The sequence below is a fragment of the Lepidochelys kempii genome, chromosome 13 (genome assembly GCF_965140285.1).
Source record: "Lepidochelys kempii isolate rLepKem1 chromosome 13, rLepKem1.hap1, whole genome shotgun sequence".
NCBI lineage: Eukaryota > Metazoa > Chordata > Testudines > Cheloniidae > Lepidochelys > Lepidochelys kempii.
This window is the reverse complement of record NC_136392.1, coordinates 8642809-8668364: the sequence shown is the minus strand read 5'-3', so window position 1 is coordinate 8668364 and position 25556 is coordinate 8642809. Positions and strand designations below refer to the sequence as shown.

Below are 25556 nucleotides of genomic sequence, written 5' to 3'. Positions count from 1 at the left end.
GGCTTTTACATCCTGTAGTGTTTGTAGTTAGTGAAAAGGATTGCCACTACTTCCCTGGGGTAATTCATTTAGGGCCTGATTCTTTGTAAAAATGCATATGCACATTTCATGGTTGCAGAAATGTCTGTGTGTTTGCCAACACTGGCTGCACAACCTGGATACTTCTGCATGAAAAGAATTGTTTAGCTGGCTGGCTGTGTGCTTGCACAAATATCTGGCTTATGCATGCCATCATGGCAACTCCTCGCACATGTTTTTGAAAACCAGGCCCTCTGGGCCTCAGTTTTCCCCTCTATAAAATAGAAACGGGAATACCTTTTTCACAAGTGGGTGACAAAGATTAGCTGGTATGTATAAAGTGCCAGGGTGTAATCCTGAGACCATTTTTGTACCCTGTTCATATGAGTAAATCTGCAGAGGACAGTAGGATGAATCATGTTTGCAAGAGCTACTTGCATGAATGAAGGTTGAGGGTCAGCCCCTAAAATTCTATGAAACTAATTGATGAGTATGCTTTACTAGCCTATAAGTAATTATTATTTTATTTCCTCAGATCCATCTATGGTGTATGGAGAAGGCTCCTTGGTTCCGACCACTCTGTGTTTTCTGCCAGTCAGACTCAGACAGACGTGTATTGTGACAGGGTCAGGCCAGATGGCTACAGAAGAGTGATAGAAGGCAGATATATTAGCCCCAGGTTAAGTAGGTCCCTTTTCCCTGGATAAGGTAACAGGGAAAGTTCCAGAACAACCAGGAACTTTCTGGAAACAATTAAGGCAGACAGGCTGATTAGAACACCTACAGCCAATCAAGAAGCTGCTAGAATCAATTAAGGCAGGCTAATCAGGGCACCTGGGTTTAAAAAGGAGCTCACTTCAATTTGTGGTGCACGTGCAAGGAGCTGGGAGCAAGAGGCGCAAGAAGCTGAGAGTGAGAAGATGTATGACTGGAAGACTGAGGAGTACAAGCATTATCAGACCTCAGGAGGAAGGTCCTGTGGTGAGAATAAAGAAGGTGTTGGGAGGAGGCCATGGGGAAGTAGCCCAGGGAGTTGTAGCTGTCACACAGCTGTTACAGGAGCCACTGTAGACAGCTGCAATCCACAGGGCCCTGAGCTGGAACCCAGAGTAGAGGGCGGGCCCGGGTTCCCTCCATCCCCCCAACTCCCTACTTGATACCGGCAGAGTTGAACTGGACTGTGGGTTCCACCCGAGGGGAAGGTCTCTGGCCTGTTCCCCGATCCACTAGGTGGATCAGCAGAGACTGCGGGGATTGTTCTTCTTCCTTTCCCGATGCTGGCCAGTGATGAGGCTAACTGAGTGAACAGCAGATTTGAGCCACGAAAGTGGCCAAACTGAGGGCTGCTGTGAACCTCTGAGGCGAGAAAATCCACCAATAAGCACAGGACCCACCAAGGCAGAGGAGGAACTTTGTCATAGTATCTTCTAAACACTAAAATCCAGCATAATGGTACGTAGCCCTTGAGGGCATTTTTGCATTAGTCATCGGCCACTTTGAAGGAAGCTTCAAGCACAGCTGCATCTCTCATGACACTTGTTTGAGTCAAAAACCGGGGCTCGAGTTTGACTTGAGATACATGCACGAAGAGCTGTTTTTCCTTTATTTCTGCAATGTATTAACTTGCACTGCAGGCAGGAAGCAGTGTAAGCACATTCCCCACACAGTCTATCAATGACTGAAACACTTTTCAACCTTAGCCACTGTAATTAATCAGAAGTGACCTCAGAACTGTGAAATCCTGCTAGAAAAGGAGTTTTTCCTGAAAGGCAAAGTTTAGGGCTGTATTTTCCCCCCAAAGTATTTTTTTTTCCAGCCTGAAGCAAGAACTGTTCTGGTTGAAAGTCAATACTAGATTATCCAACCTGACCTGTCCTCCTCCTCCCAGTCTGTTCAGATGCCAGAGGAGGTAACTTAGATCTGAGCAGTAGCTATAAAACACCTAACTAACCAGGAATTACTGGGTAAAATCTCAGCAGAGTTGACTCACTCCTTCCAGCTTGCTAGGTAGAGGAATTAAATTCCTTGTTTACTATGTGTGGATCTTTCTGACAAATCCATAAAAACAAATATTTATTATTAAAGAGCTCATGACATTTTCTGCAAGAGAGAATTTTCCCTAGGTGCTAACTAAAATTTCCTTTCTCTCACATTGTTGTAAAGGGTGCTTCTGGAGGCCTAGCTCCAACCTGAGTTGGTTTTAACACAACATTTGGGAATGAGGAACACTCATTTCAGAATTTCTTGGGAAGAAGTCTATAGGCCTTATGTGTGTGTGAGCGGGGGGAACAAGAGGGGGAATTAACACTGACTGTGTACACTCCACCTCCAGAACTATTATATGAATTGTGTGTTCATTTACTGTGAGTGCACATGCCAGCCAGCTAACTGCAAGTATAAATTAGGCATCCAACTGCCAATTAGGCATGCAAGAGTCAGACCAATTCAAAACATGATTCTGTTTATCTTTAAGGTTCCAGGACCTGCTTTTGTATTTTATGCACGCTCTATTTGGGGGAGAGGGTTAATTTTCATGTTCTAAATAGTATGATTATAAATTCTGGTCTAGAACTAAGAACAATAATTTTATTTTTTTAATCCCCTTATTCAAAATAGGTGAGGATTTTCTTTGTTGAATTGCAAAAAGAAAAGGAGGACTTGTGGCACCTTAGAGACTAACCTTAGAGACTAGCTTATGCTCAAATAAATTGGTTAGTCTCTAAGGTGCCACAAGTCCTCCTTTTCTTTTTGCGAATACAGACTAACATGGCTGCTACTCTGAAACTTTGCTGAATTGAGGATTCCAATGCATAAAGTGCTTAAGCAACTGCTTGGCTTTAAGCACCTGCTCACATGCCTTGTTGAATAGGGATGTACTTACGCATGTGTTTAAAAGCTTAATTGGGGAGCGATAATTTTTTAGAAAACAAACACCACAAAATATTAAACAGTGTGTTTTTTCAAGCTCATTCCTCTCCTGATATGGTTGACCGAGCCCCTAGAACATTCCATGTGTGTTGCATCATCATGCAGAAGCTGAGATCTGATCTCTTCAGGAACTCTTCCTTTACTATCTAAGGGTTTGTTGCCCCGAACCTTGGGGTACTCAAAATCCAAACCCAGCTCCAGGCAACAAAGGCCCTTTCTGTATGACCAAATAGAACCAAACCCCTGGATTAGAACACACCAGTCTTTGGGATGTTTGGAATAAGATTCAAAAGTTGGGCCTTAATGCCATCTCCCATAGAGATCAGGGATGGTGGGCTCAGCCCAATGGACTCACTTGTCTGCTTTTTGCATTTAATATGTTAAAACTTCTAATTTCTTATAATGCAGCATGATTGCATTAAGTCAGGTTTATTTCCACACACACACACTGTCAGTCTTTTTTGCTTATATCCCGGTGGAGTGCATGTATGCTGCAGCATGCCAAAAGTCCTGAAAATCATGTTTCCCTGGAAACTACGTTAGAGAGAAATGATACTTTTCTCATTTTTTCCCTGGAAACTACATTAGAGAGAAATGATACTTTTCTCATTTTTTCATACTTTTGAAAATTTATATTAGATTTGGGACTAAGTTTTCTGAAGATTCACAGAAAAAATTAAATTGTTGCCTCCATCTATACGAGGAAGGCAGCGTCTCTGCATTCTTCTCTTTAAATGTAGTTACAGGATTCCTTTACTTCATGTCCCTGGTCTTCACTCTTCATTTTATTATGGACGAATAAAAATAAAGGCCATCTCCCCAACAATGCTTATTTGGAAATGACCCTAGCCCACTTTCCACAGTGAGGAGGAAAGAGGGATGATACCTGTGGTTTATAGGAGATTGCAAGCAAAATTGTTTCAAAATGTTCCCTGCACTAGTGTATGGGATTGAATGACTAATTGGGAGGGTGTTTCAGGGCTTTGGTTTACTTTATACACTCCCCATCCTGGTACCACAGTGAACCAGCAGGAACTAGTTACACAGACAAGTTATGCTAACGAATCATATTTTTGGTTGGTGCTCACACAAGGAGGACCAGAAAGCAGAGGGTTAGTGATTACAATTTGAATCCATTTGTACATTTTGTCCTTCCAACAGATGTGCTACTGAGAGATTCTCCCCTGGACATACACCTTCCCTGGGCTACATGCAGTGTGAAGCTTCTTGAAAGCTTTGGATAAGTGAAGCTTATGGATCAGGCTTAGGCTCGCTAGGACAAGGTAACTTATCAACTGCAACACTGGGATGGGGAGAATCAGTAGAAGAGTTTGCTTCACTGGATCAGACCATATAGTTTGAGACCTTGCCACTGGCAATGATCAAAAACAGATGCAAAAACCTCTCCCCATACATTATAATATCCCCGCCTAATTGTGCAATTCTGTATGTGTAATGGGGACATGGTTTCCTGGTGAACAGCTCACACCCTGAAGCATATTTTACTGGACCTATTAGCCAGCATAACTACAATTATTACTGATCATAGCCATGTCAAACTCCATTTACAGTATTTGACATCTTGTGGCAGTGAATTCTGAAGGCTGACAATAGATGATGTGAAGCAGCATTTCCTTATGTTTACTTCACTTGTCCTTGTGAATGGCATGGAGCAGGAGCATGCAGACTGATATCTGCAATTTTTGGCCAGCTGGCCACAACTTTATTTAACACTCAGATAACGCAGACAGGATAACTCCAGAGAGGCGATTCATCCTGGCAGCTGTGAAAATGGAGAACAGGGGAACATGTGCTCCAGACCATTCTCAACCTTCCCAGAGGCTTCCATTCAGAGCCTCTCCAGGCATGTCCAAGGACCAAATGAGCCCACCTAGGGTGGGATCCACAAGGAACTTTGGTGTTGCAGTGCTGTGTGCCGTGGTGCCTAACTTTTAGGTGGCTAGAAAATCACAGGAACAAAACTGTGAACCACAAAGCCTAAGTTAGGCACCTAGACTCCCTCTCCAATTTGTGGAATGCCCTCTACAAATGCCAGCATGCTAGGCAGGGAGCTGCCTAAACCAGCCAATGGGAGATGATGACCAAAAGCATGTGTCTTAAGCCCCAACCCCTCTAGGTTCAGAGCCTCAGCACTTGTCTACACACAGAACCTACAGCAGCACAGCTGAACCATTGCAGTGCTTCAGTGTAAACACTACCTACTCTGATGGGAGGGTGTGGCAGGGCCCCCTTGCTAGGTTCACAAAGTCACACTGAGACCCTGGGTTTTGTAACCACTGGTGCGCTTTATTCTTAGGCTTGTTCTCACCACCATTCACCATCTGCAGGCAGGAGGAGATATCGCCCTGCTTCCATTCCCTGCCTTTTTCCTTTCCTCCTGCTCTTCCCTGGCTTCCTTCCCCTCAGGCTTTTATGCAGCCCCAGGCTAATTAGGTAACAGCTGTCTTCACCTTCCCAATTAGGGCCAGAGTTATCTCCAGCCCACTTTAATTGGTTCCCCTAATGAGGAGCAGGCATGACAGAGGGCTGAATCTGCAACCCTTTGCCCAGCACCTGTCACAGAGGGATTCTCCCATTGTGTAGGTAATCAATCTCCCTGAGAGGCAATAACTAAGTCGATGGAAGAATTCTTCCATTGCCCTAGCACTGTCTCCACGAGGACTTAAGTTGGCTTAACTATGCTGCATGGGGGATGGATTTTTTACGCTTATGAGTGATGTAGTTATGCTAACCTAATATTCTAGTATAGACCAGGCTGCAGGAAGGCATCTATCTTTGCTTGCAATCCATAAAATGAGAAGATAGGCAGTCAAAACCCTAAGACACATTCCAGGCCCAAAACAAAACAACCAGGGAGCCGGAGGGGGGTGGGGAACCTCCCTTATAACCTTTAGCCTACTGTGTGGTGTGTTCACCCACGATATAGGAGACCTCCTGTTCAAGTCTCCTCTCCTCCTGTGGGGCAGAAGCAAGTTGAACAGGGATCGGCCACCTCTCAGATGAGTGCTTAACCATTGGGCTATGGAATATTCTGATGCGGAGCATCCTCAATCTCTTCTGTTGAAGTTGTTCCACTTTAATTAAATATTAATTGGGCTAGCAAAAGAGTTAGTTGCTCTATAGCCAAGTGGTAGGGCACTCAGTTGAGAAATGGCATCCCCCCGGCCTGTTTTGTGTGCACTTGCCTGAGGAGTCCAATCCAGTAGGCAGCCTCTGAGCACGCCTACTGGATCAGGCCCTGCATGTGACTTAGGTGGCCAAATGCCCATCTTCCCCCATTCCTGAATTGCTTTGGGGCTCAGGCAGAAGCACCCACTCTGCACTAGGGGGGCCATGCCTCCTGCCTGCCCCACGTTCCGGGGCTAGGGTGCTTGGGCAGCCTGGGGCTGGCAGTGGCCATTGTGGTGGTGGGGCTCTGCTGGGGGCAGGGCCTCAGGCTGAAGGGGTGGGGCCAGAGGCTAGCCACACCAAACCAATGGTTCATGTACCGCCCATGTCCACACCATTCTTGATTGTGTAGACCTCTGTCATATCTCCCTTAGTCATCTCTTTGCAGAATAGTCCCGGTCTTTTTAATCTCTCCTTATGTGGAAGCTGTTCCAAATCCTTATTTATTTTTGTTGCCTTTCTCTACACCAATTTTAATATATGTTTTTTGAGTTGGGGTTACCAGAACTGCATGCAGTATTCAAGGCATAGCCGTACCATGGGATTTATATAGTGGCATTATGATAGTTTCTGTTTTAGTATCTATCTCTTTCCTAATGGTTCCTAACATTGTTAGCTTTTTTGACTGCCACTGCACATTGAGCAAATGTTTTTAGAGAATGATGATGCCAAGATTTTTTTCTTGAATGGTAACAGCTAATTTAGACCCCATTATTTTGTATGTGTAGTTGGGATTATTTTTCCAAGTGCATTACTTTGCACTTATCAACATTGAATTTCATCTGTTGCCCAGTTTAGTGAGATGTCTTTGTAAGTCTTTGCAGTCAGCTTTGGACTTCACTATTCTGAGTAATTTTGTATGATCTGCAAATTTTGCCACTTCATTGTTCACTCCCTTTTCCAGATAATTTAGGAATATGTTGAACAGCACAGGTCCCAGTACAGATCCTTGAGGGATGCCACTATTTAGTTCTCTGCACATTGAAAACTGATCATTTATTCCTACTCTAAGTACAGACTTAGCTTCTATTTAACTGACTTGTTGCTTAGTTTGTCAGTTGTAGTAGGTAACTGAATGGCTCTGGGATTCACAACATTAATGCTTTTTATTTGATTCAATAGAAGCTCAATAAATTCAAACCCCCAGGAAGGGGCAGTTTACAGAAGAAGAATCCTTAAGTGACTTATTTATGTTCCCTGTTCCTATGCTCTGGATCTTGCCTAATAACCTTCTAATGTGTCTGGCACATCTGGGAATACAGACACTCCCTGGGTTACGCAAGACCTGACTTACGCAAATCCGCATTTATGGAAAAAGTTCCGTAAGATAGAAATAGAAGGGGTTTTTTTGTTTGTTTTTTTGGGTTGTTTTTTTTTTGCATAACAGTCGGGTATACGTTTCCGACTTACGCAAAATCCAGATAAGTCAGGGAGCATCTGTATGGTGCAGGAAAAAATCTCTCTTGGCTCTTTATTTTTTTTAATAGATAGCCCAATCCTGCCACACTGGCTCAGGCAAAGTCCCATTGATCCCACAACTTTTATTCAGGCTCAGAGACTTTGTAGGATGAAAAGACCAGGAAGCACTCTATTCAGTGTTCCCTGAGTCTGTCCTATATTTACCCACTTAGCAATAACAGAAATACAGTGGGGGAAGCAATCTCATGCACCTAATTAATTTGCAGGAGGTTTATCTATTGACCACAAGCAGATGAGACAGCTTGTTTGTATATCCTTTGTCCTAGTTTTCCTCTCTGTTTAAAGATCTGGGAGATGAAACATCTATGCCAAGAAAAATGTTGCTCAGCTTACACTTTCTACACAAACCCATCCCTGAATGTAGAAATCGGTAAAGTGTGACAGTGAGGAGCGCTACCTGGGATGTTATGCACTACAGTTGTGTTAGGTTGTGTTAAATTCCATAACTACTGGCTGTTTTGAGTTAGATGTCATTGGCAAAAGCTATTTATTAGTAAATGCATGGACCAAGCTTTCATAAATAGCTTCTAACTTGTCCATTTTGGTGCACAATAGTTTGCATGCAGGAAACATACATTTGCACTTGGGAATGGGGGTTTGTGTGTAGAAATCAGGCCATCAGATGGCTATTTATCCCACTTGTGCAAGAAAATGCCCTTTTGTGTTTGCGAATATGGGGGATGTATGCACAAAAGCTGTGGGAACTATTTTAGGATCCTGGCTGAAGCTTCTTGGAAAGTGTCATCTTTTGTTTGAGTGGAGGCCAGCTGAAGTGAGGGCCTATGAGTTCTGTTTTGTAACCAGTTTAGCAGTATTTTAATTGTCACTTGGTCTGACATATTAGTCAGTCCAAAAAGTCCAGGTTTCTAAACTCCGTACTGGGGCTGAAGGAGCCATAATCAGAGATTCTTTATCACAGTGTTTTAGATTCTCTGCTTGATTTGACCCTGCCTACCATAGTAAGGAATTAGCTCGGCCTCATTGTCAGCATCATCATCATCTTCTGGAGCAGAAGGAGGAGCAGCATGGTTAAAAAGGTAGCAGTCAGGTAGGAGACAGCCACAAGGAAAGGAAGCTGTTGTCCTGGCTGTCATTCCTATGCTGAACATTTCAATATTGGTGACTATCACCACACCATGAGTGAGGATAATTTGCCTTCTGGTGCTATTCGGGGCTGCCTTCAGCCCATTCTTTCTTTCTGAACAACCTTAGCTACATCATCTGCGTCACACTGGAGACAAGGCTATACATCAGGTCTTGACCCTTTGCTGCTTTTGCCACCGAATGCACATGGTTTTTCAAATGGATCAACAGCAGCGCCCCCTTCTAAGGCTTTTCTGTCCCGCATTGGGTCCCATTGCTGCCTTCTGAGCAGAAGGCTTCCAGTCACTTGGATGGCGCTTGTCTGGAGGCTGTGTGACATGCCCTTGTTATGTCTGATTCTTGTGAGCAGGCACCATATATTCATGATTCTTCCTCTGGAATTCCCATAGAGAACAAGATGCTTGTGAATTTCACTCTACCACCTATTTGCATGAAAATGCAAATGTACTAAATTGCTACAGTGGGAGGAGGGAGAAAAGGACATCTTTTCTGAGGGGAGATCTCATGTTCTGCAGCAGAGAACCCCAATGAGTCCTCCAGCAAAGCCAGGGTAGATCAGACATGACACTCCCAATATTTCTAAGATTAAAAAAGAAGAAAACAAAAACTCTTTTTTGGGAGGCAGGAGAAGGAAGTGGGGGAAATCTAGGCAATCTTTTGATACCATGAAATATAAACAGAAAAACAAAACAGTCCTCCCTTTTCTCCCTTAAGTTATAGCAGAGTTTCTAAAATATCATGGATAAGGTGATCACAGCTGCAGGCTAGTAACTTTGTTCACACCGGTACTTTCTCTCCAGTGCAGTTTTTGATTTGACCAGGAGAGATAATGTTAATGGAATCTTTTCAGACCAGGATTTCATGAAACCAGAGCTGTAAAATAGCTGGACTTCAAAAAGAATTGTACGGTGTGCTCACGCTATGGACCTTATGTGTTCTCCAATTCCTGTTAATATTTGGCAAAAGAAATCTGGCTGTTTCAGGAGCTGTCTCTCCTATGATACATCTGGGCTTAATTGTCTCCCCAGGCAGATCACTGCACACTCATTGCTTTTCAAATATGTTCTGTACTTTTTACTAACACCTTGTTTTCTATAGAGCATTCAGCACACTTTATATAAAAATAACTTTTATTGAGTTTCTCTGCAGCACAAGGAAAGCTACAAGTAGACTTCACAATACGCAACCCTACCGGACTTAGTACACTTGTTATGTTGATTGAAAGATACATTTTTAACAAGTATGTAATAGTCACTTAACTGAGGCTATTACAGATCCAAATACTGTAGACACAAAACAGAACATCGTCAATAAAAATTGACTTGAAACGGCACTATTTATCTAATCAACAAATGTCACTGGAATGATTGGATTATATCATTTCTTTTATTCTTAGCAAAGGCCAAGAGACACAGTTATCTTTACAGCAGCTAAGTCTAACTGGGAATCACAATGTCAGGGATTTTTTAGGGCTACTTTTCAACATTTTGGGTTCCTATTTGAAAATGTAGGTTTCAGGGTCCTGAACTCTAGTTCCTTTCTACAGTCCTGTTAAATCTGAGCTCTTACTGTGGTAATTAGTTATTATGATCATACCAAGAGGCCCCGCCTGGGATCAGGAGGTACCACACAAACTATACAATCCCTGTCCTCAAAAATATTACCATCTAAACAGGGAAGAATGACAACAGATAGGATGGGAAAGCAGAGGCAAAGTGACTTGGCAAAGGTCACGCACCAGGCTGGGAAAAGATTTGTCTGGGTTTCTTGAAAATAGTGCTGTAGTCACTGAACCACAAGACCACACAGAAAGTTCTTCAATGCTTACATTTGTTCCTTGCAACAGCTGAGCCAGGATTTCTGTTCAGGTGGGTGATGGGTGATCCTGGCCGGGGGCTGCAGGCTGGGACTTACTGAAATGGAAGACCATTGAACTCCCTTATTCCAGGGGTTGCCACTCTATAAATCAATTCCTAAAAGTATTTCTAAAAACTTGGAGAAGAGGCTTAAGCCATTCACTGGGCCTCACCCAACAGTGTAATGCCAGAGGGGCTGTGAGTGTGGAGAGGTTAGTGTCTGACTCGTGCTATAGTTCAATGAAAAAGTATAGAGGTACTGCCCAGTTCCCACCAGGCTGACCTGAGTCCCCCAGTCCCACAACAATCCGTGATCTTGTTGTATTCTCATTACTGTTGTGCAAGTCTATTATGAAGGTTATTATAGATCGCACCTGTAAATCAACATGGTGCTTTGTAAACAGAGGTGTGATATAGCCAAAGAGCTTACATAAGAAAAGACAGACACAGGGCAGCACTTCAGGAGCAGTGGTTGTAGGGGGAGAAAAAAAGAGGAAGGATTTCCTGTAGCGGTGAGTTTTATGGAGGGATTTGAAGGAGCAGAGGATGCCGGAGGGCTCAGAGCAGAGAGGCTCCAGGCCAATGGAGTCAATCATAGCTGTAGGTGGAGAAATTCTGTCAGTTTTTCAGCAAGAATCACACAAGACTAATAGGACAATAGCAACCTGATGTGTGAATGTAGTCTGTTCTGTTCATGTGAACTTCAGTGGGGCTAATTTTGTCCATTAACCATTCTAAGAGTGAGACATACTTTCTACTTACAATAGGCAGCTGGAGTACTGTGGTCACTGCTTTTCATGCTAATATTGTCTCATTGCTTCCTTGTGCTCCTCACATCTGTTTTGTCTTGTCTTGTCTGAGACTTAGATTGTAAGCTCTTTGGGACAGAGAAGGTCTTTTTGTTTTGTGTGTATACAATGCCCAGCACGGTGGGGTCCTGCTCTGTCAGAGGGTTCCCAAGGCGCTATCACAATACGAATAATTATAAATGGGAGATGTTTGAAAGGTTTGCACCTTCTCATGCATGTGTAGTACACTGGCTATGAGAAGAGAACCTCACACTCATGGCAAATATCCAGTGATTCTCAAACTTTTTTTTCCCACGGACCACTTGAAAATTGCCGAGGGTCTCAGCGGACCACTTAATGAGCTTTCCAAATGTTGTTTGTACCATTAGCTAACTATTGTGAAGCCTTTTCTCCCCTGCCATGGCAGCCCCAGAGCTGGCAGTGGGAAGGAGGGGGGGGGCTCTCCTCCGCCATAGCATCCGCAGAGCTGAAGCTGGGAAGGAGGGCCGTCTCTCCCCGGCAGCTGCAGCCCTGGAGCTGGGGCAAGTCACCTTTTCTCTGGCCACCGCAGCCCTGCACATCCCAAATTCCTCCCATCCCCTCTTCTCACCCCACTGCCCCCTCCCACCTACCCCCTATTCCCCCCAAGGGCCACCACCTCACCTTACATATGCGTCTTCTCCAGGGTCCAGGCACCTAATTAGTGGAGCCGCGCCTGCTAGTGGAGCCTCCACTCATTAGGTGGGTGGCCCTTCATTCTCTTGTGTGTGGCCACCCAGGTGCCCATCTTAGAGGGAACTATCCGCGGACCACCTGAATGGAGCTTGCGGACCACTGGTGGTCCACGGACCACTGTTCGAGAACCTCTGGGTTAAACTATATATTACTTACAGTGGGCAAGATTAGGTTCTCTGCACTTTAAAGTCTTTAAACCATGATTTGAGGACTTCAGTAGCTCAGGCATAAGTTAGGGGTTTGTTACAGGAGTTAGTGGGTGAGATTCCATGGCCTGAGTTGTGCAGGAGGTCAGACTAGAGGATCATAATGAACCCTTCTGACCTTAAAGTCTATGATTCTATGATTTACATTTTGGGTTTCTTTTTTGTAATATGTACCAATCCCATTTTGGCTCTCTAAGTGCCAGTAGAGCTCTTCTGGGCATGTGTAGGAGGGTGAATACAGACGTAAGTGCCATGGGATTAACACACATCTCTCCATTTAGCCCCCCATGAGAGAGCATGAGAAGTTAATACTGAACACCCTTACCCCCTGAAAGGACTATCATCACATTCTTCAAGGGAAATGAATTACGGTGGTTTTGCAAAATACGACAAAGAGATAAGACAGCTCCTCAAATACATGGGTGGATTGACTCACTTCCAGCAGTGTTGGAGGGAATTGTGAGGTTGGATCTTTAGCTTCTTGGGGCACAGGAGTTTAATGAAAGCTCTTCTAAAACTGTAGTGGCAGAGGGGATACAGGACAGGATTAACAGCAGAGTTGATCCACAGGAGCCAGAAGGAAATCTCATACCAGTAATCAGGGATGCAGTGGCCATGGCAAGCAGCTCGGATGATCATGAGGAGGGTGTATGGTGCCCAGCAAAGCCCAAAAATGCTCACTATAACTGCCAGTGATTTTGCCACCTTCTTGTCTCTGGAGAGCCTGAAACGCTGTGTGATGCTCTGGGAGACCATCTTCATCCGTTTCTCTAAAGACATTGTAGATGCTGAGTGTTTATAGCCCCTCTTGTTGAAAGACCTTGATTTCTCACCAAAGGGCCCAGAGCTCTTTGAGTTTGATATCTGTGAGTCTTTCACACTCTGACTGGCATTGGCAGCTCCTTGTTGTGTTTCACATTTAGGAAGGTCTAGGGTTTCACCTGGCTCTTTCTGGTCCCACTTACAGCATTTTAGGGAAAGCTTTCCTTCCGGGCTCATTTCCATCTCTTCCATGAACGACTGGCTTTGTACTTCGTGGAAGATGTCTAGGCGGATTTTGGTGCGTTTCTGAATGTTCAGGTAAATGCTCAAGTTGAAAAACAATACACTGATGAAAGGGGTGAAAAACTCCAGTGTGGAGGCCGTCATGAGAAAATACCAGTTGTAGAAAAATTCAGCATAGCATTCCCCATCAGGTATGATGCTCTGGCCTGTTACATATTCCCAGCTGATAATTGCAGGTCCATAGAGCAGGAAAGCTAAGACCCACACCATTACCATCTTCAGCACTGCTTGCTTGGTATTACCTTGCTGAGCTCGGTATGTGACCTGGAGGGGAAAAATCTTTTCTTAGATATGACCAAATACATTAACTGGCTTAGACTGTTTTACAAATTGTAAAATTTCTGGCAAAGTTGCTATGCAATATCTCTGCAGTGTAAAAAATACATGTGCTGGAGACAGCAGACCCAATCACTACATAAATCACACTCCCACAGAAAAGAGCTAGGACCTGGTCCTTTAACTCCAAAACATACTTGGCTCATGATTGGCTTAGAATACATTTCAAGGAGATATTCACCGTTTATGTCAATGAATCATTCTTGATACATAGCCCCAATTTGGTATCTGCTTTTTAACCCCATTTCATAGATGGGTAAAATGAGGCAGAGAGAGATTGGTATTTGTCCAAGGCTGCACCTTGAGTCAGTGGTAGAGCTGGGAATAGAATCCAGGGAGCCTCAATGTCTAGTCTGCTACCCTAGCCATATGCCTATGCTTTCCCTGAATGCACTTTGAAATTGTTAGAAGGGCCCACGCCAAACTCGTGTGTCCAACACATGTGAGCTTTGTTGCAATTTGGCCCCGGATCTCTGAACTTTATGCATTGGGCCCCTCTGTAGATATTTTGTTCTGTATTTGGAACCCTTCTAGCTTGTGAGTTGCTGTTCACCTCCTGTAAGGTGCTGAGCACCCTCAATTCCCATTGTAATAATTGTGCATTTAGGACACTTGGCACCTTGCAAGATTCCACTGCAACCTGTGCGCCAGTTCCTGAGTGAGACTGACTGTAACTCTCACTAAAATCAGTTTGTTTACTCTGGAAATAACCATTCAAGTTGGTAATAAACTGTTTACCTCACTCAGATTGACTGGTTGTCACTCAAACACCTTCTTCACAGACAGCGTTTGAGGGACAATCTGCTTCATGGGTTCTGAAACTCAAAGGATTTGATTGTTTAAAAAAACACACACCTGAAGTCAAGGCTTGCAAGTGAATTGTATATTTCCCAGGAATTTGTCTTTCCCCTGGCTAAAAGATTCATAATTTCCCAAGGAATGAAACAGCTTTTATTTAGCACAGATGACTCCAGACAATAAAATGAGGGGAAAGGCTTTTCTCATCTCTGACATGTCAGTACTTACCGCTCTTGTCACAGAGAGGAATCTGTCATAGCTAATCAGTACAATGTTGAAGACTGAAGAGGTGCAGAGCAGATAATCAATTACCAGCCAGAGCTTGCAGAAGCTTTTCCCAAAGGCCCATCTTCCTGTCAGCACATAGGGCACATACAAGGGAATACAAAAGGCACCTGTAATGAGAGGTGTTTATATTTGAAAGGGCTTCTGCACCATGCGCACGTGCTTGTAAAAAGTAACTCTCTCAAATGAACGCTGAGAATAACTGTTGGTGTATGTGATGTCATTTGCAAGTCTGCTCAGTGGCCTTGGATGGCCATGTTGTGTATGGGCCAGCTTGTGGCTGGTGTTGGTTGGGTCACTGTTTGTGATTTGCCAGTGAGAGTCTCTTCAAAAGCTAATCTGTGACACATCAGCAGCAGCATAGGCTGGCAAGGTAGAAAGGAGCCCATTAGATGAGAATTCTGGCTCATGAACATCCAGGCTGTGATTTTCAAAGTGGCCTAAAAGATTTGGGGCCTGGATCCTTGAAGACATTGGTGCCTAGCTCCCATTGATTTCAGTGGGGGATAGGCACCTATATACCTTTGAGGATCTGGGCTTTGGTTGCATGACTCCTATGAAAATTAATGGGAGTTGGGTGCCGAAATGCCCCAGGAAAAGCTTGAAATTGGAGTTTTAAAGGAAAACTGTAAAGCAAGGTAACAATTTGGATTTTTATCCATTACTGCCTCATGGTGATGCATAAAGAGAGACTCCCAATTCTCCCTTTAAAAATCAAAGCTTCCTTGGCTTGTATTTTGACCTGAGCTCCTCTTTGCTGGACGGCCCAGGTCAGTTCCTTTGGAGGGGCTCACCAGTGCTCTCAGCTGAAGGCCTGATCCTACAAAAGCTTACACAGGGTGGCTAGTTGACTCCAGTGCATGTGTGTTTGCAGAACTAGGTGCTCAGGCTGCAACCTGAGCTGCTGCTTTCTCTGCTCCCTAAATGAAGGGGAGGGGAAGATGAGTATGCTCCCCCTGCAATTGGCACACAGGGAAAGCTGAATCTCAATGTACTGCCTTATCACTGTTAACATACCCAAACCCTCCAGTGATTTTGCCCAGATTCTCCAGCAACATGCCAGAGGTGAGGGCTTGGTAGTTCTGTCAAGATACAAATCAATTTTGAAACCTATCACTGAGCTCACCTGTATATCAGAGAAGCAGGGAAAGACTGAATCAAGGTTTTGCTGGGCTTTGCAGCTTAGCTCTAAACCAGGGGCTGTTCAGAGGCTCTACTTAATTTGTCTAACATTCTGAAGCACATAGAAGCACAGTTCAGTAACTCTGGCTTCCTATTTTTGTATTTGAGACATTAATAATGTCCTTGCTTATCGGTGTGACTGTGACAGCAAAAGCTGCTCTTGGGTCTCCGAAGTGTAAGTCTGAAGGGTGGTGGGTGGCTGGCTGGCTGGTGTATGTGTTTTTGTGTGTGTGTGTGTTTGTGTGGCAGCTAAAGCAATCTCTCACTGGTTTGATGGCCTATAATCCTTCCTGGGAGTTGGGACCATTATCCATTCCTAGCTAAACGTCAATAAAGAAACCCACACCCTTCCTCCTGCATAATCCCCCTCCCGCGGAGATGCGTGTTGCAGCTATTAATCTTTGGCTCTAGGGATTGGTCAGGGCTGCATTCAGAGCCAATCTGAACTCAGCCCTTTGGTTTCAGCTTCACAAAGCAGGGCTCCCTGACTGAGTAGGAGAAATGGGACGGTGCACCCTTCTCCTTCAGTGAGGCATGCAACTTGTTCTCAAAACTTCTGGCAAGCTACAAGTCTGCGCAGTTACTCCCACTGCACGTGCATCACTATTAAATAACCCCTTGCAAGACAAAAAAAGGGATCAGTTCCTGCAGGGCTCATTTTGCTGTCCACCCCCTCGGACGTAACTAACAAAACAAATCTCCAACTTGGGCTCTTGGGTTTTTTTTGTTTTTTTTTACAATGCACGTCTCACAGAATAGCATGTCCTTGTGGCCGGCCTGATATCAATGTTGCTATGTTAACTGGGCATCGCCAAACGTGTAAATAACTGGACTTCAAACTGCATCTTCTTTCCAGAATAGACTGCAGAGGCAAGTGCGTGTGCCGTGTAAACGGATCTGCCTTATCCATCGGTGTGTACAGCCGTATCTAGAGTATGCTGTGGAAGGAAGATGCGGTGATAGATAATCTCCGTGTGAAGTCCAGTACTTAGAGGGGAAATAACCCATGTTTTATATTGCCCATATTATTACAGTAAAATTTGTTCTGATTTTTGATCCCGGTTAGCTGTGGGTGACAACCCTTTGCAAGGGAACAGCAGGAGCTCACGCATTTGCAGAGATTGCCTGGAAGACCATTTTTACCTGAGCCACAGGGAAATGACTGGATCGAGCCCCCTATTTCTCTCTGGAGTGGCTGATAACGCAGCCCCTAACATAAAGCCCAGCTCCTGGGATCTTTGCTGCTACCTTTTAAACACACGCAACTTTCAGCCCAGCGGGGAAACCTTGTGTCCGAGTTGCTATTACTGAGTCTGCTGGCCCCGGGAACCCGAGCTGGGAAAAGTGAAACCGACGTGGTACTTTACCTACTAGGAAATCTGAGATGGCCAGGTTGAGGAGGAAGTAATTGTTCTGGGTCCGCAGGCTGGAGTCCACCACGAAAGCCAGCATGACCAGCGCGTTCCCAACCACGGTGGTCACGATCAGCAGAGCCATGAGCGCGGCCAACGCGATGGTCCACGTGGCCCCGAACCTGCCCGGCCCCAGCAGCTGGTCCCCGGCTCCTTTGCCTTCGGCCGCTGGGGCGCTGAGGGGCCAGTCTTGCAGGCTGCTGTCCATTTCAGCACCACGCCGCTCCGCGATTCAGGCGGTAGCGCTGGTCCGCACCATGCCCGTGGCAGGGGCTGATCCAGTTTGCCAGCGGGGCCTGATTCTTGGGCAGAGTCACACGCAGCCCAATAGGCAGCGGCGGCTGCCTGGTTCCCCCCGCTTCTCGGAAGACCCTGAGAGGCACCAGCCAGAGGGAACCGAAGCGCTTCTGGCCGCCGCGCTCAGCTTGCCAGGACTGGGAAGGAGCAAAGGGGTCTCACTCCCGAGGGGTTAGTACCTGATCTCTCCCCACCGGGATGGGCTCGGTGTCCGCCGCTCCCCTGAGTGGCTTCATGCCTCTGACCAGCCTAAACCTCCGTGTGCCCCCGCTGGCTGCCGAGTCCCACCGGGCGGGGTGGTGTGCAGACCAGGCGGTGGGAGGCAGGAATCACACCGCAGCCACTCCGGGTTAGCGAAGCGCTGCTCCCAGTATAAACGCTCCACGGCTTCTGCAGAGAGGAAGACCCAGCGGGAGGCCGCGCGGTCACTGGCTGGAGTGTTCAGTCTCTCGCCCGCCAGCTGTTTCCCCCCCCCTTTCCGACTCCGTGTCCCTGGGTCTGAGAGCTCCCCGCCAGGAGACAATGCTTCTGTGCGCGGATGAAACAACTGGCCGCATTTTAATGAGGAACGGATCCAGACTTAGAAATAATCCACTAAGAATTTGGAGGATCGGTGATACTGGACATGCTACCTGAACCTTCCCACTCACCGTGGGTGAAGTTACAGCGGGATCCACAGGGTCCCACACTATAAATACAGGGAATCGAGCAAATAGTAGGAGACAGGTACCTGCCAGGGTGCAGTAAACACCAGGGTTTTAATGGGATTTTCTGTATACAATATGCATAGGAATTGCTGTACCAGATCAGACCCATGGTCCCTCCAGTATAGTATCCTTTTTCCGACAGTGGCTATCACCTGTTTCAGAGGAAGGTTCAAGAAGGCTGGACAATGATGAAATAATTTGCCCCTCTCAGTTAATGGTTGTCTAATGTCCAGAAGCAGGAGGCTTTATTACCCTTCTAATGTTTTAATGCAATCGAATGTAAATGTGGATGCCCACAATAGCCACAGAAAGATCCCATGTTGTTTTGAATCCCACCATGCTCTTGCCCACAATAAGGTGTAGTGACAATGCAGCCTGATTCTTCTCTTAATTAGGTGTAAATCAGGAGTAACTCCTCTGGAATGAGTAGAATTAGCCACTCAAGCATTACCCACACAGCAGGAGAGAAGGACATTAAGCTTCCTGTGATACTGGATGCTGTGTTGCTGGCTATTCTCAATCTTTCTAAAACCAAGTTTGGAACATTCTGAGAAGGTCCGTTTTCATTAGAAAGATAAGAAGGACTTGAGGACTTCAGAAGTGAGCTCACGAAAGCTTATGCTCAAATACATTTGTTAGTCTCTAAGGTGCCACAAGTCCTCCTTTTCTTTTTGCGGATACAGACTAACACGGCTGCTCCTCTGAAACCTGTCATTATGCAAGGCATTAGAAAGATAGAAGCTAATGCTCCATCATTCCTCCAGGTTACACTCTTCACTTTCTAATAAGAATAATCTTTACTCTGCTACTGTCTACTATCTGTTATCTTCATCCTAGAGAATCACCAAGGACCCTAAAACCTATTTGCAAAGGACCGGATCCAGTTCCCATTAGGAGTCTTTCCACTGACATTTACTTCAGTGGGGAATTGGATTGGGCCCACTAAAATGCAGCCACATCTGGGGGAGAGGATGCCCACAAGAGAGGCAACTAACATGCTGCAGAGGAGGCAGGAAATGATGGGCTGAAGACCCTGGACAAACACTTATTCTATAGAAAAATTCTTAACTATGAAATATTATGTAAATTGTTAGAGAGTAGCGATGAAGGACTAAGACTAGAAAACATCATGAACCCTAAAACATGCATGATTCTAATGTTGTAGGAGACCTGTGGAATTCTCATAACTCCAAAACATATTTTCACATAGTGATGTGTAACTGGCGGTGGAGTTCACCTGGGAACCCACCACCACCTTATTAGCAGTGGTTGATCTTGCTGGGAAAGGACTAAGGAGGTTCTGCTGACACTGTGACTCATTGCTTGGCCTGGATATAATGAAGGTGGAAGTAGCTCTCTGAAGAAAGCAAATTGAGGGTGTGGGCTGAGCAGTCTTGTGGGAGGAACCCTTTGGAGCAGCCAAACCTAGGAAGAAGGCTCAAGCTGATTGTAATGGCCCCAGTCCAGCACAGAACTTAATTATGTGTTTCCCTTTAATATTACTGGGACTATCTGCAAGCTTAAAATCTCTGTTGGGTCACAGTTTATGTTACGATTGTTTTCTGCATTTAAAAAACAAACTGGAGGATAAAGTTTGGACTTTGCATACAATGTAGACTGTATTTAAAAAACAGATTGGGAAAGGCAGATCAAGGATATTAGACAAAACATCTTCAGTGTTCATCAGTGAACAAAATGTTGTGGGATTTGCAGTAGTGAGAGAAGCTTCCTCATATGCATAGGAAGTAATGATTCAACTCAGTACCACAAAGCCTGAGAACAGAAGGGTTCTGCCCAGAGTCATTTCACAGACATGACAGAGGATGTCACTGTGTGCTTGTCACCACCAGCACAAGAAACTGAATAAATAAGATTAAAAGCAAAGTGGAAAAAATACAGAGAAAATGCACCATATGTGAGATAAAAATATTTCTACCTGAAATAGTCAAGGGCTGCAGGTAAGGTGGCTATTTGTGCATTCGTTATCCAAATAACTTCATGCATTTCTACAGGGAAGCTATGAGGAGACCAGATTTAATGATAAGCTTGAATGAATATCAGTATATTCCAATAGATCTGCTGCTATCTTTAGAACAGGTGATCGCCTCTTCTATGCTGGGTGTTCTCTTGGCACTAATGGGAGTGGCTTTTCAGACTTCTGTGAGTGTTTGATCATAAACTGATTAATGAACAAACAGGTCAGCTTCACTTTGCTGCCCTTTGAGGGGTCATATGATTCATCACTTGTAAATATTCAGGCAGCCACTGGGTATTCATGAAAATGTTTACGATCTTCCAGTGATTCTGGGTCTGTGAATGCATTATTCATGATCTATTAGTAGTTATTCACTATTGACCATTCATCACTTGGTATTCTCCTGCACACAAAGTTTCCATCATCCAATTGGAAGCAGAAACAGTACCCGGTGACTAAGGTAATTTAAGATGGTTACAAGCGATTTGCTAATTGAAATATGGCCTAAATTCTTAATGACGATGGCTAGCCCTGACTAAGTCTCCCTGCAGTGTTAATTACATGACACTTGCCATAGTAGCGCAGACTATCAGTGTAGTTCAGTATTTTGCCCTAGCAATGACCTTTATCTCCTACTTCAGTGTAAGGTAAAAAATGTCTAAAAATGTGCTTGGGACAACGGTGCAATATCTTGGCAGTAGGAGAAAAATTCCCTCCTGACCCCCACAGGTGATCAGATTAAACCCTGAAGCATGAGGGTTAATAGAACTTCTAGCTTTCTGACCTACCTGCCCATCGAGTGCATATCATAGACATGTATATATAGGGTGAAATTCAACACTGTTCAGAAGGTCCATGCCAGTCCTATGCATGATTTAAGTGCCACTTAGTCCTTTGGGGCTTATATACCACTTAAGTCCCACTTATGCTCAAATGTCCAATTGGACTTAAGGGATGAATAGGGCCTTCCTTGTGTGGGCCTTCTGCACAGTGGTACATCTCACCAATAAATATTTAACCCCTTTAAATAAATTTTCCCTAAGGGGTGAGTTCCACAAGTCAAAGAATTATTTTATACTTCTATCCATTTTGAATTTGCTACCCTGTCAGATGGACATGAGCCCTAACTCCGATAGCAACTCCCCTGAGCTCAGTTCTCATTCTGGATATGAGCTTTGCAGCTGGCACCTATTTTTAAAGAGGGTGTAAATGTAATGTGTGTGCCCTTTAAGATAGCTTTACACTAAAAGTGCAGTGTAGACAAGCCTCTAAGCCCTGTTACACTTGAAAGTTATTTTGGATTAAGATAGGGTTTAAGATATGAATTTAAAGTGCTGGAATTCTGAAATAAGAAGGTCCATCTGGGGAGCTATTGAGGAATAGCTACTGCAGTTAATTTACCCATGTAGACAAGCCCTTAGTATAAATGAGAAATGGCTTCCCAACTCCCCTGATTTTTATGGAAGTTTAACATTGAATGTAGCAACTGGCCCCTATCTTTAGACTGGGACAAATCAAAGTCCTGGATCCAACCCCCAAACTTTGGGAGTGTTTGGACCAACATACTGATCCCAAATCTGTGGCTTAGGCTCATGTCTAAATTTTAGTTTCATTGAACACTGCTGTTCTTCGCTCGCTGTTTGGTATTGACAACCATGGGCCTTTGGGGTTGTGGTTGGGAACCTGTAGTCAGGCCCTCGCACATGGCACTCTCATCGTTTTGCACATAGCTTATTGCCATCTGCCTCTCTGTTTCCATTGTTTTCTGTATTTGTTCCCACATCCTGCAGGGACTAATTTTAAGTTGCCTTTGACATGCTTCCTCTGCTCAGCATCAATCATGTTCATGGTCTCTGCTGTGACTTGCACACAGACATATGTGCTGGGCATGGCAGGCACTGCAGTTGCTCTTGTGCTTAACACAATTCCTGTTCAGATAAAAAAGTGACTGACTGATTATCCTCTGAGGCAGTGTTGATTATCCATCCTGCTTATCTATCCTTCCTGGTGGAAATCTCTTCTCCCCTGCAGGGTTGATTCTTTGATTGTGCTTCTTATTCTTCCTGTTTCCAGAGTTTAGCATCTTGGAGTCCCATTTAACCCCCATCTTTCTCCTGAGTCTCATAGATAATATTATTGTCATAGTATCACTTGAGGAAGCCATTCAGGTTACAGGCTCTATGCAGTCACGCATACCAGGTTTCGGAGCCCATCATACATGCCTCTATTGCATCTCGGTGCTGTTTGTTATCTTCTTCATTTATTTGCAATTCATGAAGATTTCTGGCAGAATGTTTACCAGTGCCAAGATGTCAGATACAGAGATGGGTTCATGCTGTGAAACCTGTCTGCAGAATCTCAATATCCCAAGTTAAGGGACAAGCACCTGAGATTTTGTTAGGTTCGTTAAAAAGATAGGGACCATCTAAGAAATTCAGGTCCAGGGTTTTGGATTGTGATTATCTTTAGGATCCAATAAAATATTCTTCTGGTGTTCATTGACTTCAAGTGGAACTTATATCAATCATATTTATACAATCTACTTAGACTTTATTCACTGAGAGACCCTTTTTCATTCTGAGGAATAGATAAGGGACTGTTCCTAAAGTCCAGACAGCATCATGTTTGCTCTGAGATATCTATTATGCACAATAATCATAGAGCTGAAAGGCCTCTCTTGTTATCTTGATGGCTCAAGTAGTGTTGTTTAAATGTACAGCTTCTCCTACAAATGACAATATGATAGCCCTGCTTTGATCACTAAAGCCACTTCTGATTTCATCTTAGTATGCATATTCTCCAGGCAGTTTTTCTTAAAGAATGTGTGAGCTGAAACCTCTCACACTCACATATTCATCACAACCCAAACAATTAGAAATGGGTCTGAACCAAAATTCTAGATCCAAACAACCCCAAACTTTGCAGTGTGGAGAAGTAATGGAACTGGGTCAGAACTTTGCAGCTTAACTTCATCCCTGTATTTTATTCCATTTTTGGAGGGCTTGTCCATGCTTAAAAGTGTTTATTCTGGTATAGCTTTTTCCAGTTAGGGAATCAAAATAAGATCTGTGGGTATAAGGCACCTTTATACCAATATGACTGCATCCACACTAAGACTTTTACTGGCATAACAGTGTCAGGAAAAATCACACCCCTAACTAACACAAAAAGAAAAGGAGGACTTGTGGCACCTTAGAGACTAACCAATTTATCTGAGCATAAGCTTTCATGACCTACAGCTAACTTCATTGGATGCATCCGATGAAGTGAGCTGTAGCTCACGAAAGCTTATGCTCAAATAAATTGGTTAGTCTCTAAGGTGCCACAAGTCCTCCTTTTCTTTTTGCAAATACAGATTAACACGGCTGCTACTCTGAAACCTAACACAGTTATAGCAAAAAGAAAAGGAGTACTTGTGGCACCTTAGAGACTAACCAATTTATAGCAGTAAATGTGTAGACGAGTATAGTCCAGCCGCTAGTGGTGGTGTCCTTTCCCCCTTCATGAATGAATAAATGGGAGAGACCTTCAAAGAGAGATTGAAACTCCTCCTACTCCTGCAGTAACGGAACACAGAGCAGTACATAAACTGAACAAGGCTCTAAAAAGGCAGCTGCTCCAAATTAGTACAGGTAAAAGTAAAGCAGTTCTCTCTGAACAGCTGTCAGCATTCCTTTCATTAGTGAGTTTACACGTTGGCTTGCTGATTTATTAAGCAGGAGGAAGTGTGTTTGAAGCAAGTAAGGGGCATGATATTGACTTCATTTGAGCACCGCCTGCCACTCTAAATTCATCTGTTGATAAATGTTCATAGAACTAAATTTTGTTGCCAGTTTAAAAACTGATTCCAGTTTTATGGTGTTTGGCTTGTTACAAACAAGCATGGGATCACAGCCAATCAAACTCAATATCTGGCAGTTATGAGTCGCCAAAACCAAAACAATGGGCCACATTTAATTAGTGAAAGTGTGCCCCAGTTCAGAGTGGGAGAGACTTGTTGCCATTATTTAAAGTTGAAGCAGTCCTCTAGAAAATGCATGGTGAAGGCCGTGATCATTATAACAACCAGTGGAAACCCTCCCTCCGCCATAGACATAGACTGCTGAAGAGGTAGGGAAAATGCAGTCGTTCGGTTGTGTGGGAGGAGGATCTCCGATGTCTTTGCTGGGAGGGCGACCCCCTTGCCTGCTACAGAGCTGGGCTCCATGGGAGAGCCCACGCACCCTAGCACACAGAGCCATTGGCTGATGGGGAAGGAGTAGGGTGTGGAGAGTGGGTCCGTGACTAAGTGGATCCACCAGCCAACCTTTCCCCTTCTGTGCAATAGGGCAGGGGAAGGGATGGTCCTGCCAGCTCAGTAGCTTTAGAGGCTATGGCAGCCCTGAGGCTGCCGTAGCAATGTCCGTACAACCCTGCTGCAGCTCTATAGCTTGGGGAAGGCAAGATTCTGGACTGCCCAGCAGAACTCCCCTGTGTGTATAGCCTTGTTATTTGGGCTGCGCACAGGAAGTGGGATTTGGTCCAATAATAATAATAATTGCATTTATACAGCGAGCACTTGCTGATGTGCTTGGAGCCCTGTACAACATCCTGAAACCAATATAATGCACATGAGAATCATCAAGGGGTGTTAGCATCAATGGTACTTTCAAAGGCCTATTAAGATGTTCTTGGAGTCACTCTCCTTGATGAGTGTCTTCCCTGCCTCTAACCTCGAGTCTGATCCTGCAAACCCTTGCTCATTTGAAGAGTACCCTGCTGCTATGGTACTACTCAGGTGATTAACGGTGTGCAGGATTGGGCCCTGAGTGTAAACCACATGGACGGTAAGCCACAAAGCACATTTTGTTTAGAGCAGAGCCATCTCTGCTCAAAACAAAAGAGAGGGGTTCCCCTTGCGATCAGTGAGCGGTAGTTTTACTGTTCCTTATCTGTCTCCTGAGAAGACGGGGTGTGCGTGAAGCAAACTTTAAAGCAAGACATGGTTACAAGAAAACATTTGTGCTTCTTTTGCTAGTGGTGGAAGTTCAAACTACACCTGCACACATACTTATGAATCTCATCCTGTTTTTCTTCCTTTTTCAAACAACGAGCTATTTTGCCCTTCATCGTTGTCTGAATTTGTTTGGTTCTAAGAAATTCAGATATCTTGGCAGCCATCTGAACAAGCTATCAGCCACATGCTAAGAAGCACGT

At 44.5% G+C, this 25556-nt stretch overlaps 1 protein-coding gene and 1 long non-coding RNA gene across 3 annotated transcripts in view; one reads left to right on the top strand and one right to left on the bottom strand.

Annotated features, from left to right (window-relative positions):
- Positions 1 to 711: 711 nt before the first annotated feature.
- Positions 712 to 25556, top strand: part of LOC140896875 (uncharacterized) — a 41990-nt gene continuing 17145 nt past the window's right edge. For both annotated transcript variants that reach the window (XR_012154630.1, XR_012154629.1), the window contains exons 1-2: positions 712 to 999; positions 4108 to 4229. This is a non-coding gene — a long non-coding RNA (uncharacterized LOC140896875). The remainder of the gene's footprint in view (positions 1000 to 4107; positions 4230 to 25556) is intronic.
- HRH3 (histamine receptor H3) lies at positions 12736 to 17589 on the bottom strand. Its single transcript, XM_073309185.1, has 3 exons — positions 17337 to 17589; positions 14731 to 14897; positions 12736 to 13632 (listed from the first exon to the last, which is right to left on the bottom strand). Exons 1-3 carry the CDS (start codon positions 17587 to 17589, stop codon positions 12736 to 12738), a joined length of 1317 nt encoding a protein of 438 aa, XP_073165286.1.

Coding starts and splice junctions, on each gene's coding strand:
- HRH3 (XM_073309185.1), bottom strand. CDS start 17,589: ATGGACAGCAGCCTGCAAGACTGGCCCCTCAGCGCCCCAGCGGCCGAA. Junction 14,898..17,336: donor CATCTCAGATTTCCTAGTAG/GTAAAGTACCAC, acceptor CTCTCATTACAG/GTGCCTTTTGTATTCCCTTG. Junction 13,633..14,730: donor TCCTCTCTGTGACAAGAGCG/GTAAGTACTGAC, acceptor TTTCCCCTCCAG/GTCACATACCGAGCTCAGCA.